The 17,417-nt window shown below is 36.1% G+C and overlaps 1 protein-coding gene across 1 annotated transcript in view; it reads right to left on the reverse strand.

Annotated features, from left to right (window-relative positions):
* cnk (connector enhancer of ksr) overlaps positions 1-17,417 on the reverse strand; it is a 327,711-nt gene that overhangs the window by 67,163 nt on the left and 243,131 nt on the right. The window contains exons 15-16 of the mRNA XM_090389913.1: positions 10,227-10,384; positions 4,568-4,644 (exon numbers count right to left, since the gene is read on the reverse strand). Coding sequence (XP_090246039.1) covers positions 4,568-4,644; positions 10,227-10,384 — 235 coding nt within the window. The remainder of the gene's footprint in view (positions 1-4,567; positions 4,645-10,226; positions 10,385-17,417) is intronic.

Raw genomic sequence — 17,417 nt, forward strand, 5'->3', positions numbered from 1 at the left:
AACAGTTTCTTATTATACTCATCAGAGTCATTAGGCCTATAGCACACTCCTACTCTCAATTTTGATCTCCCAATGCTTATGTCACACCAAACTGACTCGACACTGCACTGTCCAGCGATGTCGACTGGCTTCACTTCCTTGGATTTTATGTGTTTTTTAACTAATAGCATAACCCCTCCTCCCTTCCTATCCTGTCTATCCTTTCTGTAGACATTGTACTCCCCAAATTCCAGTTCTGCATTTCTTATATCTGTGTGACACCACGTCTCTGAAATCCCCACAATATCTGCCTTTGATGTTTTGAGCAATACCTCAAATTCATCAAATTTATTTACTAAACTCCTAGCATTGGTGTACACACAAGTATACATGCACCTGTTCTTTTTCTTAGCTACCCTAACACAACCCATGTGTTTACTTGTACCCCAATGATTCCCAGCAGTCTCTGAAATATCCTGCATCTTATTTTCCAGGCTGCGGCTCATTCCAATAGAAGCAGTGCAAGAATCACTTTCACCTCTGCCAGTGGCTACTGTTAATCTATTAGTCCTTGTATCCCCCCAATCTAGCAGTTTTCCGACCCACCTAACATTGCCTCGATAGCATCAGCAAACATTCTTGCACCCTTTCTATTTAAGTGTATGCCATCCCTGTAGAAGCAGTCTCTCCTGTTAACAAGTACAGACCAGGCTGAAAAAATTTCTACCCCTTGAGCCCTGCACAATCTTTCCAGGGCCGAATTGATTGACAGGGCTCTCATCATATACTCCCTCCTATCGTGTCTGGGCAGAATTGCAGACACTTTCAATTTCAACCCTAATTCACGGCTTTTTTTCATCAGTGACCTGTACTTGTCAAGTAATTCCGCCGGTCTCCTACTCTTAATGTCATTAGTGCCAACGTGTACAACTATATCACCTTTTGTGCCCTTAAAAGATGATATCCGCTCTACAACGTCATCAACTTTTGCCCCTGGCAGACATACCCTGGTCCTATTCCACCTATCCTTTTTACAAAGCATGTTTCCCGTTTCCCTGACAATAGAGTCACCAACAACTACTAGTTCCTTTGGGACCAGCGCATTCTGCCTTGGGGGTTGCCGCTGTGTTCCGCGATGACCAAGTGCAAGCTCTGGCATTGGTGTGGGCAGCTGAGAGCTTGATGGGCCCCTCACTTGTAATCCTTCGAGGGCATCCACCCTATCCTTCAAGCTCTCATATAGGCCCATAACAACGCTGAGTTGTCGCCTTATCTCCTTACACTCCTTGCATCGCACACACACAAAGACATCCCCCATGGCAGTATCATGTCCCATACTTGACTGCTCCGCAAACATCAAGCAAATAGTGCATCTTACAAGGCTGTGATTCAGAGGACAACTGCCCCCCTCAGTTCTCCCCTGGGCCACAGCATTCCCATTAGCTTGAGCCCTTTGCTTTGCTGCTCTGGTTTGAGTCATGATTTAGATTTACTTTCAATAAAATTTCAATTTCTGTACAAAATTAAATCCTAAACTTGTATCCAAACACAGTTATAACGCTATATTTATGTTTCAGTAACGAGTGTTATCTACGGAATATTTACGTTTCAGTAACGAGTGTTATCTACGAAATATTTACGTTTCAGTAACGAGTGTTATCTGCGAAATCCCTTTATATAACTTTCGTATCAAGTTATGTATTAATTATTTGTTTTTACTAATTATTTATGTTACGTAACCTAAGTGGTTATATGTATAATTAATTATGTTAAATAAAATTAATTATATTACGTTTGTAATCTAAGTCGTTATATGTATTTATTTAAACGTACAATTTAACTGCTAACGAAGTTCAACTAACGCTATCTAGTACGGTATATCGTATCACAAAGGCGGGAAAATTACGAATGGTTAGCGGAGTTGAAACACGTGGAAACCTTTACCGATACTTTTATGCAATTACAAGGCCAAGTAAAGAATAAATACACCAAATTAATCAGAAAATCACAAAATAATGTTATACTACTAAATTTAAATCAAAAGTTTTAGAAAAACAATAATTTCAAATCAATAAATAAGAAAAATCCACTTAGCGGCTTTGAAAACGACCGTCTCTAGTAGCCTCGTCAGCAGACTCTCAATGTTGTGAGATGAAATGTTCAGTTGCACATTTTTCAAAACCATCATACCTCTTTTTTCACCCTGTTCAATTTCATTAACACTGCCTGCTTGTTTGTTCTTCAGCATTCATTTTTTTTATTATTATTATTTCACAACTGTGAAATATATTTTTGAATAATATGCCCTAAATTTATTAAATTTTACAACAAACAATGGGAATAAACGTTCAGTGTACATAACATTATCACCTGCACTTTGAAATGCACAGAAAGAAATGCACACATTTCTTTCTGTGCATTTCAAAGGTTCACAAACTTTCTGAGCCCATGCCTCCCTTGACTACCAGTAACTCACCATATGTAAAATGTTGATGTTCATATGTAATTCGAAATACACGTACATTTGCAAACGGCTGATTGTACTCTGGTTACCAAGAGCAGATTTCCGGCATCCTGTCGTTCAGACTCATGCAAGGTCAAAAAATGTGTGAAAACACACGAACCAATCGCTCGTAGCAACTGGATCCCAAGAATACGGTCAGGGAACATGATGCGGTCTCTTCATCAAAAATACCCCAAATATTTTCTATAATTATTTACATGTAAAATAATAATACAGATCAAATAGTAGTAGATATCTAATAGTTAAAAAAATCATTCTTAATACATTTTTAATATTTGCCATGGAAACCTTACAAACTATTACATCGCCTGTGACACCTGTGGTAAATTATGTGTAATAAAACTATTACATCGTTGAGATGCCCTCCTCAGGGGCTTTGCGATGCACAGGTCAAGAACCTCTGCTCTAAAGTATCTAATACAGTGGATTCCGGTTATTTGGACACCGGTTAATTGGGGCAGCCGTTTATTTGGGGCAAATTTTAAAAAACAGAACCCAATCGAGAAAATAGCCAGGGTTTACTTCGTTTAATTGGGACAACATGCCGTTTAATCGGAGCAGGAGACCGCAGCACTGGAGATTACCCTACGATTGTCTCCGACTGTACCATGTGGTTCGGTCAGATTTCTGGACGTCACAACCATAAAACAATAAAAACAATTAGCAGTCACCTGTTTATTGGGCTTTTCTGTTAGTGCAATCTATCATAAACAGATAGTAAACTCGATCTTACTGAATTTGCGATAATAGCGACAGCTGGAATTCTGTGGATCACAATATATATTATGGTGAAATGTGTTTACACTTCCATGGAATCTTTAATCATATAAAAAAATTCATTTTCAGAATCTTCTCTTCATTTCTATTTTTAAAGCTTCGTAACTTGTTACTCCGTTCTCACTTGCACGTATCGTGTTGCAATTTGTGTGTGCCGAGTTCTTTGTTACTGATTGCTTATCTTTTTACTGCTTTATATTTTAACCCCCACAAATGTCAGTGAACCGAAATGTCAACTAGTTAGTATGTACATATTACAGTACGTATTAATTATTCCGATTATCACATATATTCTTCCGATTTTCACGTATCATTTAATTTTTTAATTGGTAAGGTAATAAATGGTAAATTTGTGCTTAATATATCTTTACTTTTATAGCCTGTGGATAATATTCCTTCTATTTTCGCTAATTAGAACCACTGTTTAATAGAATTAAAATTCAATTCACAAACGTGATCACAATGACTGACGCTTACTACACATCGTATAGTGAACCGTACTTTACTATCGTGAGTCCATTGTAACGTGATTTGTCTGTACAGTGAACCAATTGTAAAGCAGGGGTCCATTGTATTTTTAACTTTTTTTACGTGAAACTTCGGATAATTAGGGCAGCCGCTTAATCGGGCCAAAATGCACTAGTCCCTATGTGTCCCAAATAACCGGAATTGACTGTATTATATTCTACATGTTTTATGCAAACAATGTAGCATACCCAACAGCCAATTTGTTAAATTGAAATAAATAATGAAATTTCATGCAAATGTTTGCAAATTTTTAAAAAAATTCTGAATTTAATATCAAAGCTATAGTTTTACTATATTCTGTAAAAATAGAAAAACTGTGTTAGGATGGAGAGCAGGAGAATGGCTTAAAAAAAAAAAAAAAAAAAAACATAGTTGCCATTGTAAATCAAGGGAGTTGGTCATCGTCAATTATTGAGAGCATATTCATATAGTTGAATACGCTATTTATAATTCCTCCAATAAACTGTGTATGCTTCTTCACTTTCAGCAAACTGTGGTTGTAGTCTTTGAAATGTGATATCCCATTTAACAGACTATAACTTGTTACCACATTGTGTGTAATCCCTATTATCCACTTGCAGTACACACTACTTTTATTTTCTTGTATTATTTATTTCTGTGTACTTTGGATGTCAATCATTAGAAATCAGCACTGAAACCAATTCCCATTCTATCGTTACATCTCTTCACAGTAAGATTCAATAACTACATTGTTTAATAAATATATTTAGTAAATATAAATAATTAATAAAAATTTACTGTTTCTTTGGTTTGAACTCTGATGCAGGCGAAACACTGAAGCCTGGAAGGTAAATTAAGGACTCAGCTTTAGGATCCTATACAAAAGAGAAAAAAGATAATAAAATTTTAGACTTTAAAATCACTAAATTATCTTAATTAACATTGATATTCAAATGCATTTTAAATTTCATTCATGAATTGTCACTGTTAAAAGGCTTGATCATCTTGATTCCAAAGAAAAGTAATAAAAATTCATAAAAACACAAATACAATATTAATAATTAAGAAAAAAAAGTCATTATTTTTAACTCGTTACTAACATTAAAAATATTAACTCTTTTGAAAGTAGCAAAATTGGACCATAGGCTATCTGATAATCTTGCATTAAATTACAGATAATTAGTAGTTACACATGTTACTTCATGTAAGTGATTAATATTATATTAATCACTTTAGACAACACCTCAGGTTTTATCCAAACATTAATCTTCAGTAAATCAGTATTTACTTTATATACTTCACTGTGATTGCAATAAATGCAGTTTGTGCTGGTGGCCCATCATAAGTTTTCGGAGTTGGGATGCTCCCTGGCTGCTCTCTCTGACACAGGAGAAACAGTGGAACAGTGTATAGCAGAAGGCACTAATAAAACAGTAAAAGATGTTAACTTTACACTTTTGTGAATGGAAAACCTGTTAGTTTAACATCTGTTCCAGGGAAAATAATAGTCGCTGATTATGAAGTAATGCAGGACCATTTAGACTGGAATACAATTATACTGCAGTGAGAGCTTGTTGTTTGGTTTTTAGGAGCATTAGCAACTAAGGCCATATTGCTCCGGGATATGCGGTGGTCATTCCCTGACCTTTCCGCATCCTCCATATTTGGTGGTGACGGGCTCGAACCCCGGTCTAATCAAGAAGCGTGTGCTATGCACTGCTGCTCCTTCCCACCTGGCTACGGAGGCGCCAGCAGTGAGAGCATGGATTTGTTAAGGAGCAGTCTTGTCTGACCAAACTGACTGGATACTATGATGCAATAATAAAGGAACTGGGTGCAAAAGATTTTAACATCATATACTTGGATTTCAGGAAAGGTTTTGATACTGTTGCACATATATAAGACTGCTCTGCCAATTAGATCACCATGACATTAAGGCAGGTTATTGCTCTGGATAAAGAGAGCGATATTGCTCTTTGTGGACTAATGTGATTAGTGGAGACCCACAGGGGGTTTGGTGCTGGGCCCATTGTTGTTTTCTGTATTTATTAATGATATTGATGAAGGTATCATGCTTAATGTCTAAGTTTGCAGATGATACAAAAGTTAGCAGGATGGTTAATAACATGAATCAAGGTAAGCCAGTGCAACAAGATCTAGACAAATTAAGCTGATGGGCTGAGAAATGGCAGTTTAAATTTAACACTGATATGTGCAAAGTACTGCGTATGGGTATCAGTAATCCTAGATTAACATACGAACTGTGTGGTACTACACTCATTGCAATGTAAAATGAAAAAGACCTAGGGGTAATTGTGCAGTCAGATATGAATTTTTCTGAGTAGTGCAGACAGGCTACCAGGACATCTCATGAGGTTTTGTCAATGACATAAAGGAACTTTGGTAGCAAGATATAAGCAGATGATTATTGATTATCCCTTTGTACAAGGCCATGGTTAGTCTTGGGTACTGTATACAGGTTTGGAGCCTCATTTTAGGAAAGATGTAAAGCTGCTGGAATCTGCACAGAAAAGGACAATAAGGTTGGTGAATGGAACGAAACGGTGCTCTTATCAGGAAAGGCAGTTCTGCAAATTGCAGCATCTGGAGACTTGGCACCTGTGATGAGATCTGATTGAGGTGTTTAAGGCCTGAATGGATTTATTAATTGATTGCTGGACAAACTTCCATCTGTTGTTGTGTAAGTTGATAGCTTAAATAAATTCATGGCAGAACTAGACAAACATTTGGAATGAATGGATCAATGAAAGGGGAAGGTTTTTTTTTTTTTCTGGCTGATGCTGTATAAGCTTGCTTTGTTGCATCATGTGCCTTTATTAATGCTAATGCTAATTAAGCTCAATGTTGATGGCTTACTATATCCTCTTGCTGAGAATATACATGAGGGGGCATAAATTCAAACTGAGGAAGGATGTTGTTGTTATTTGGTTTTCAGGAGCATTAGCAACTAAGGCCATATTGCTCCGGGATATGCGGTGGTCATTCCCTGACCTTTCCGCATCCTCCGTATTTGGTGGTGACGGGCTCGAACCCTGGTCTAATCAAGAAGCGTGTGCTACGCACTGCTGCTCCTTCCCACCTGGCTATGGAGGCGCCTCTGAGGAAGGATGATTGCAGGATGTGCAGAAGTTTGCCTTCAACAAGTGGGTGGTTATGTACTGGAACAAACTTCCATCTGTTGTTGTGAAAGTGGGTAGTTTGAATAAATAAAAGGAAGAAGTAGACAAAGTCTTGGAGGGGATGGATAGGTGAGGTTGGTAATTTTTTTTTTTTTTTTTTTGGTTGATGTTCTGTAAGCTTGCTTGCATCATTTTCCACTACTAATATTTCATCAGAATGCCCTTATCAAAAACATAAACCTATTTTCCTTAACAATAGTAACATTTTTTTTTTAAAGGAATGTATATATCATTTAATATTATATATAGTTATAAATCAGAATTTTAATAAACTTTCTGCCTATTCTAAAAATAGTGAATGACACATGGAACTACACATGAAGTGTTCTGTGTATGTAATTGCTTTGATCTCTTCACCTTATGTGAAATAATTAGTACCTCTCTAGTGAAATTTTTGAAATGATTTAGACAGTTCATTAAAGAGAGGTTCAATTATATATCAAGGAATAAGGTAGGCTTATTTTTTTCCAATTCCAGGCAGAAGGATGTTACAATTATGGTTATTCAGATAATAGTGAAATCTCTTCCAGTTCTCCAGTGTGGTAAAAAAAAAAAAAAAAAAAAAAAGAAGAAAAGTTAATGTATGCAGTTCATTACATTTTAGGCACATTAGCAAATGGCAATAATAAATATACAGCCACTCCCTGACTTATGTAAGGGGTGTGTTCCGCGGAACTCTACATTAGTCGGAATTTCCCTAAATGCATATGCAGCACTTGCAAATTTGATTGAAGCAAAAAAGAAATGTTTGACAAACATGTAAATGGAATTATTTATTCAACTTTTTTTTTTTATCTCATGCACAGGAAAAATGATAAAAGTGTATAAAATTACAATTTCAAAATTATATTAGGAGCAATATGGCCTTAGTTGCTAATGCTCCTAAAAAAAAAAAAAACAAATAAAAATAATAACAATCAAAATTATAAAACTACAGAGAGAGAGAGAGAGAGAGAGAGAGAGAGAGAGAGAGAGAGAGAGAGAGGGGAGACAGGCATAACATCAGCAAGTTTTACCTTTCGAGCATGTTTGCCAGAATTAACTCTCCAGCTGATAAGCACACCACTGTGGAAGTTGAGAGCTGTGGAGATTTAGAAGGGGTTTTTTCCAACACATCAACAAAATATAGTTGGAACCAAGCTTCCAACCATAACGTATGTGACAACTTCACCGCATACGTTAATATTTTGGAAACCAGCATGATGCTTGAACCTATTAAACCACCTGTTGCTTGCCACAAACTTGGCTTGGGGTTCGCCATACTTACCCTTAATATCTTCATAAATACTTCTTGCTTTTCCTTGAATGGCCAATTGACTCAGAGGCACTTGCTTCTGAATTTGATTTTGCACCCATATTATTAATAGCTTATCCATCTTCGATATAGCACCTGAACACAGTTTTGTGATCACAGTTGATCTTAAATGCGTTGATCCTTTAACATGTTTTTTTATACATGCACTGTCCCCTAAAATAGTATTCACTGTTGAAGCAGCGAGACCTAATTCCATGCAATAGATGACAAAACTTTGTCCTGCTTCGTACTTCTTAATTAATCATCTTCATTTCTAAATCAATTTTGTTTCTTTTATTAGCACTGCCAGCACTTTCATTTTCCGTTGGTCCCTTTCCCATCACCACTGTAATCTTGCATCGTTTTCTACTACTAATATTTCATCAGAATGCCCTTATCAAAAACAAACCTATTTTCCTTAACATTTTTTTTTAAAGAAATGTATATATATCATTCAATATTATATATAGTTATAAATCAGAATTTTAATAAACTTTCTGCCTATTTTTAATTTTTAATATATTTGGGACAGCATCATTCATATTCATTCCACTATTTCTCATAACTATTAATTTTTGTGTTTATTTCTTACAACTTGCATAATCATTATTTACAAGGTTTGATAATTAAATTCTAGGACAAAACCTAGTGCACAGACATCAAAGCACATTGGATCATAACAATGGGCTGGGACAGCTGACCTACATGACTGTTTCCCCTCTAAAGGTAAATAGGAATGAAGAGAAGATTCTGAAAATTTATTTATGTTTTTTATATGATTGAAGATGTCAGTGAAGGGAAACTCATTTCACCATAATACCGTAACGTAAAAACCCACAGAATTACAGTTATCAGGATTATCGCAAATGCAGTAAGATCAAGTTTACTACCCATTTATAATAGACTGTGCTAACGGAAAGCCAAGTAAACTGGAAAGTGCAAATTGTTTTTATTTTATGGTAGTGACCTACAGAAATGTATTTCAGAAAAATATCATAAAGGCGTTCAAAATTGATTCTTATAACAGAACATATGATAATGATGATGATGAAAGTGTAGTGCTTCCATTATAAAAATGACCTTTTAGAGAGACAAATAGCTAAGTTATATAGTGAAAATTTCAACTTCCAAGGTCTTGGAGGGAATTACCAAAAAAAAAAAAAAAAAACAAAACACACCAATGTGTTATTGGGTTCACATTATAATATTTTCATGATACCTCCATTTATTCTTACGGGATGCAAAATACGTTTCCATGATTTTTTTTTTTAAGTTTGCACTGTCCGGCAAAAACTTACGTAAAGTCGAATTTCCATAAGTCAAGTATTACGTAAGCTGGGGAGTGGCTGCATATATATATATATATATATATATATATATATAAAAAGAGGTGTTTCATTCCTCTAATCAGTGCACAGCAACAAACATATATCCAATGCTTCAGCTACAATATATGGATGGCATATGTATTAAAAAGAATAATAAATAATAATAATTGCTGTATTTCTATTAGTCTGATTTTAATGAAATTTGGGAAGGCTAATTCATCCACTGAGTGTCATACATTGGTATGCAGGACTGTCAAAGTGGGAAAAAAAAATAATAATAATTGCCATATTTTTATTCATCTGATTTTAGTTATATTTGGAATGGAGTGAAACCTTTCTATAAAATCCATTGATTAGGAGCCAACTTATTACATATGCACAGACAGAAATGGTGGAGATGACAGACACTTTATGCATATGCTAATGTGCCCAAAAAGGAGAGGTAGAATAGCCATGATGAACCTACTGTTTCACTTTGCTTGCAGAGAACTTCAAGTCGGCCATGCTGTCCTTTTCACCCCATATCTCAAAGCTCTGGATCAGATATGTTTATGACATAGTAGTTATCTGAAGGGGGGGGGGGATGCAAAATGACTTTTAATGCAAACCAAAATTTTCCAACAACTTAAACTTACCTCTTTGGCATGATACGAATATACATGTTGCTTCTTCAAGACAACCCATCGTTTCACCCATCGGTGACCAGACAGGAAAGATTTGTGATCCTTACGCTTGTATAGCCAACCTTGACATTCCCCCATACCAAGATCTTTGCATGATATTCTTCTAGTACCTAAGAAATTTACAATATTATAAAGCAAAAAAAAACTATTTAAAATCTATAAATTGTAGCTTAAAGCTAAAATTATGGCACTAAGTTATTCACTTGGTGCTAGATGTGCATAAAAATAAACATGATACCCTTCTTTGGAACTCTTCAAATCTTTTTTTTTTTTTTTTTCCCATGAATCTACACAGTCTAAATTTCAGCTTTCACACTACACAACAACACTATAGCAAAGAACAGTTGGCAACTATGATAGTTAAACTTAATTTTCCAAGGTTTTTAATTTTAATTTTTAATATTTGGGACAGCATCATTCATATTCATTCCACTATTTCTCATAACTATTATTTTTTTGTATTTATTTCCTACAACTTGCATAATCATTATCTATAAGGTTTGATAATTAAATCCCGGGACAAAATCTAGTGCACAGACATCAAAGTACATTGGATCATAACAATGGGCTGAGGCAGCTGACCTACATGACTGTTTCCCTCTAAAGGTCATCTGCATATCACCAGTCATTCACATGCAGCAGTGCTAGAATGTTGTGTTGTTCAAGACGTTCTCATTGTGTTAAGTGATGGAACAAAGAGGAGCAAACATTACACTTTGTTTTAAGTTGAGCAAAAGTGAGAATGAAACCTAAGAACAGGAAAAACAAGTGAGTGGTAATGATGCTCTTCTTTGATCATGTTTTTTTATTGGTTTGCAATATTTCAGGATGGCTGCGAGGAATCTGAAGACAATGGGCATTGTGAATGTCCAACACAGTTTGAAATGTTACATGCAACAGATCTTTGAACCAAAGAAACAGCCGAAGGGTCTGCGCACTGATTGCATCCAAATTGTGAAACGATGGGAAAAAAAACTTCACAGCAACAATTTGTGCAATTCTGTTTTGGCAAACACAAGAATAGAAGGAAGAAGCAAACTGCACTAGGCTTGTTCCACACTATTTGACCAATGAACAAAAGTTGCTTAGACTAAAAGAATATGAAGAGCTCATTCATGCTGTTGATAATGATCCCCTCCCTCCCCCCCATGCTCAATTTATGATAATTGATGGTAAGTCATGTTTCTAATACAGTCCAAAAAGAAACAAAGCACAGAATGGTAATCAACATACTGTCCAAGACAAAAAACATTTTATTTTCAAAATCAAAAAACCAAAGTGATACTTATTTTTTTATAATAAGGGTATCATTTACAAGGATTTTGTTCCACCAAGCAAGACAGTAAATAAGGAGCACGATGCACAAGTTTTGAATTGTTTGGTTAAAAGAATTCACCAATGCCTCAGTTTTAAAAAAAAAGGGAGTTGTTTCCTGCTACAGGGGGATACCATCCAGCATTCTGCACTATGGATCTAAAACCACCCCATTATCCCTCCCCATTTATTTTCTTCAGACCACTACTACTTGTTTCCCAAAATCAAACTGATGTCAAAGGACAACAGTTTGGTGATGATTGTGTGAGTGCAGGGACCTTAAAAGGAATTTAACAAAGCAACTGGTGGCAGTGTGTTCAGCTGCATGTACCAATGTTTCTAACAGATCTACAAGTAACCTCATTGAATAGCTGTTTAGCAGATTACTTTAAAAAAATAAAGTGTTTTCATTTTAACACTGCATTTTCTTTGATAACACAAACACTGAAAGAAGAACAATGTATAAGTGTATCCTCATTAATCTGTTACTGAATTATTCAAAATGTGATATATTTAGAAGCCATTCCCCAACTAATGGTATAGGGGTTTTATACACATTTTAGTACAGAATATTTTAAAAGAATGACGAGAGCAACTACTGTCTAACATTGTTATAATGAAATTGAATGGAGCTATAATGAAAATTTGTTAATGTACTGCATACAGTATCTCATTATACAGTAACTGGGACCTTTAAACTTTGTTTTTATTCTTCCCAAGAACTGTGTGCAGAATCACAGGTAATTCCAAATAATAACTTTTGATATGGGCGCATACTTAAACAAACACAGCTGTTGTTATTATGCATAATTTTAACCACGAAGCTGCTTTGGGAGCTTTTCTGTGATTTTCAATACTACTTTGCCAAACCAAGTTAAAAGACAAAAGGTATAAAAATTTTATCATATACTACCTTACTTGAATTGAACAGCTCTAACGTTCTGAATATTGGCTTCTGTTTTGTTATATGGTTTTTTTTTTTATTTTAGTATATAGTCACTTCTTCAGTGTATCGGCCTTTCCGTTGGGTTTTCTCCTTTGATGAGCTTCTCCATTTCTCAAGGTCTTGTGCTAGGTGTTTCACTTCTGCTTAGTTCCAAAGCCCAGTTTCCTTCAGAATTGTATTTATGATGGTGTTTCTTGATCTTCCTTTTTTCCTGGTATCTTGCCTTCTAGCACATCCAGTAACATTCCTCTAAGCCTCATGGTATTATGTTAATGTTATTTGGTTTTTAGGAGCATTAGCAACTAAGGCCATATTGCTCCGAGTATATGCGGTGGTCATTCCCTGACCTTTCCGCATCCTCTGTATTTGGTGGTTACGGGCTCGAACCCCGGTCTAATCAAGAAGCGTGTGCTATGCGCTGCTGCTCCTGCCCACCTGGCTATGTCTTCTAATTTTTCTTAGCAATTCTCTTTCTTCCCCTACACATTGTAAAATCATGTTATTACTCATTTTTTCTGTCCAGTCAATCTTTACAGTCATTTATACAGTCACATGCAATATTTTCCTTTCAATAAGCAGTTTCCACAGTTAACCTTTTTCAAAAATAGTAGCAACTTACATGCACAAAAAAAAAAAAAAAAGAAAAAAAAAAGTTGATTTCATTCTGCACAACCTCAGTAAAATTACTCAACTGTAATCAAATGTTTTTTTCAGCTGTAGTCAGACACTTGCCATTTTGTGTAATGCAAAAAAGAGAAATGTCGCTCATTTTTGCATGAATTACAACTAACAAATAGCAAATAAAATCCTAAGACATATACACCTTTAACATACGGCTTGCATACATTGAACTTTGGCTAATAATGGTGCCAAAAACAACTTAACCAGTCTTGTTATTACATGCTAGAAATTTACTGAAATTTTTCCAAAGTGAAATTTTTGTCCTTCTCATACTGACTAAATTAACACCCTAATCAACCATTCATGAATGGATACCACAATGAAACTAAAGATTATTAATTTTTTTTTTTTTTTTGGTAGTTGTTGGCGCATAGGCTTCTGTGGCCATAATGCACCTCCCAAGGTTTTTGCAGTACTTTGATCCAAGCCCGAGGCGGGAATCGAACCCACGACCTTTGGGTTGCCAGGCAGGCACTTTACCCACCCGGCTAGCCTGGTCGGCATTAAAATTTTAAATAAGAATTAAACATTTTGCACACTGTTAGAGTATCTGACTAAAAATTTCTCTTGATTAATTAATACTAATAATTCTGATCTTGAATGGATACTTCAAACCCATTTCAATCAATATGGATGTATATATTTGTCCCCTAAACTTTGAATTAGCTGGGTTTTACTTAATAGGAAACTATCTACCTTTGAGCCTATAGTCAGACTTCTATACCACCTGAAGATACAAACTGTCACATAGTGTCCAATAACTGTTTGACATAGCAGGATGAAAGATCTACATGTCTGATAGCCTGCTCAAGCTCATCCTATGGACATACAGTGGTGTTCAAGTTAGGGAACCACTGGAGAAGGGTGCAGCCTTCAGTGTTCAGCAAGGAATTTTTTCACTTGTCTGCCCTGGCAGCACAGTATATTCTATTGGAAAAGGCCAACATCATCATCATCAAGGAATGGCAAGTACATCAACAGTGCATGTTGCTGAAAATGGTTGTGCAACAGATCTGTGCCACTGAATGTCCACATACACACATCAGAGGACCTAGACTATTCCAGCAAACCATTCCTCGGACCACAACACTGCCATCACCAGCCTGCATGTCTGTGGCAACATGCATAACTTTCTGCTAATATAATTAAAAAAGAAATGCAATTCATCTGGCTACTACACAGTCTGTGTGGGGGGTCCATTGACATGGCAACAAGCAAGACCTAGATATGTGTGTTATGCAGCCAGAGGAGATGCTGAGTTTGCCATCTGCTCTGATACTCCATTTGATGGCAAGTATGTTGAAATCGATATTGCAGTGTGGAATAGTCGTAAAGTGCTTTGAGCTGCCCCACCCTGTACCCAGTTGTGCAAACCATGGTCATGTAGTTAGTCTTTTCTTAAAATAGGCCTATGGCACTGGGTAAGTTCTGACTCATAATACACAACATACCAATCATCTATGACTGAAACTTTATTAAAATAATAATAATAAAATAAGACAGGATAAAATTTGTTGTAAAAAATAAAAAAACTCTGACTGTAAAGTTAAAAGCGATAAAAACAACCATAGCCTTCAAAGGTGACTGCCTCCTTAAATAACATCAGCAGGATCTTAGCTCACAGCATATGTTACTGTAGGAGCATGGCATTACCCTCACATGTTCATGGAGACTGGAAATGGCACAGAAGCATGCCAGGTAGAACTGCTCATCCCATCCAAGAATTACAATTTCAAAGAGGGGATGAATATGGACTCCTCCATCTCTATTGATGGCACTATGTTCCAAAGAACAAATCCAAAGCTCTTGAGCCATTTGCAATTCAAATGCCTAAGAAAACAATCAACGATGACAGCACTGCCTGTAGAAATTTGGTGGGGTCATATATGAGATCAAATGTCTGGACTGTGGCGAGTGCTATGTTGGAAAGATAAAAATGCAGGTTCAAAGATTGTATGGACAAACGTATTAATGCAATAAAGACCGCAGACTATGGGAAATATGCTGTGGCAGAACACTTCTGGCAGGAGAACCACCAAATTTCTCCGGCGATGCCGGAGAAATTTGGTGGTTCTAATGAAATAATTATGTTATTTAAAAGAGAATAAACATTTACTCATTAATAAAACACCATACTTGTACATCTAATAAAAATATCAAAAGAAGCAAAAAAAAAAAAAAAAAACGTCACCGTTCATATAGGTATTGGAACCGCAAATGGCTCGAGAGCTTGTGGATTTGTTCTTCGGAACATAATGTTATCAACAGAGATAGGGAATTCTGGGTCATTTCCAGTCTCAATGCATATGTGGAGGATAATGCCCATGCTCCTACAGTAACACATTCTGAGAGCTAAGATCCTGCTGATGTTATTTAAGGATGTGCCATGACAGTTAAGTTTTACTCTTGATAAAGGTGGCAGTCCCTTTGAAAGCTATGGTTGTTTTTATTGCTTTTAATTTTGCATATTTTAATTTCATATATTTTAACTTTATCTATCATTTTATCACTTTTAACTTACAGTCAGTGTATTTTTATTTTTACAACAAATTTTATCCTGTCTTATTTTATTATTATTTTAATAAAGTTTCAGACAGCTGGTGTGTTGCATTGCAGTTATTATGAGTCATCTGGTTGGTCAACATGAGTGAATGAAGTCATCTCATTGTGGTCATCTGCCATCAGTTTTGCAACACAAGTTTTAGAGCCGACCGGGCTAGCCGAGTGGGTAAAGTACATGCCCGGCAACCCAAAGGTCGCGGGTTCGATTCCCGCCTCGGGCTTGGATCAAAGTACTGCAAAAACCTTGGGAGGTGCAATATGGCCACAGAAGCTGATGCGCCAACAACTACCAAATCAAATCAAATCAAACAAGTTTTAGGTAAGCTGGTTGTTTTTCCTCTTGTCTCCCACTCCTAGTACACCTTGACAACAGAAGGTTGGGGGCAACCTGCTAGAAGAACTGCCCCACTTGCACCAAAAATCATGCCCTGGTGAAAGTGTCATATATGGGCTCTACCCATACTCATCACAAGTAACATTACATGCCAACTGTACACATAATCAAGTACTGACTCTTGACTGCATTCATACAGACAAGTTTTTATTCCATCCCTTTTTGTCTGTTAACTGGACACTGAAAAGGACGGGAAAGTAAAATAAGCTGTTTTCAACTAAAATCAGTAACATTGATCATGAAAATTACTAGCAAAAAAGTTTCTAAAATTTACTGTAGCATACATGGTTTTTTGTTATCTTTTTATTATTTTTTTATTTTTGAAGCAAGCACTCATATCTTGCTTCAAACAATCTGAAATAATTATGTTATTTAAAAGAGAATAAACATTTACTCATTAATAAAACACCATACTTGTACATCTAATAAAATATCAAAAGAAGCAAAAAAAAAAATAAAATAAAATAAAAAGGTGTGGTAAGAATGTTTCATCTTAGGGTGACTTTGCAAGTAACCCTCATAGCATGGCTAGACACCTTCCTTGACATCATTATCTGCGAAAAGATCTAAACCTCCCAAGCACTTCCTAATTCATTTCACAAATATACGTGGTCTCAATTCTAATCTCAACGATGTCCATTCCCACTTGCAGTCTGCCAAACCTCATGTACTTTTTCTGACAGAATCTCAGTTATCGGTTGATTCAACAACTGCTCATCTCAGATGCCAAAATTATTCGCTGTATGATTCTTTTTGCCCAAAGGTGGTACTTGTGCATATGTCCGTTCAGATATTCCCTGTCAGAGACTTGGCAATTTGGAATCTTCTCTCTTTGATCTTCTCTGGCTTAAAATCTCTCTACCTCATTATGTCAAATTCATCTGTTGTCTCTACCGTTCTCCCAACTGCACTAATCACTTGGAGCTCTTTGACTTCCTCTCTTTCCAACTTGACTTTCTCCAGTCCAACTTTCCTAACAGTGAGGTAATTTTCCTTGGCAATTTTAATGTTCACAACTCCAGCTGGCTTCCGTTTTCTAGTCACACCGACCCAGCTGGTCGAGATGCTGAGGCTTTTGCAATTACTAATGATCTTGCACAGATTGTTCATTTATCTACAAGAATACCGGACAATCCTAATCATACAGCCAATACGCTTGACCTTTTTCTCACAAACAACCCTTCTAAGTACACGGTCGAAGTGAGAGGTCCTTTAGGCACTTCAGATCACAACTTGGTAATTGTCT

The sequence above is a fragment of the Mastigoproctus giganteus genome, chromosome 1 (genome assembly GCF_048544385.1).
Source record: "Mastigoproctus giganteus isolate SK-2022 chromosome 1, ASM4854438v1, whole genome shotgun sequence".
In the NCBI taxonomy this organism is placed as follows: Eukaryota; Metazoa; Arthropoda; class Arachnida; order Uropygi; family Thelyphonidae; genus Mastigoproctus; species Mastigoproctus giganteus.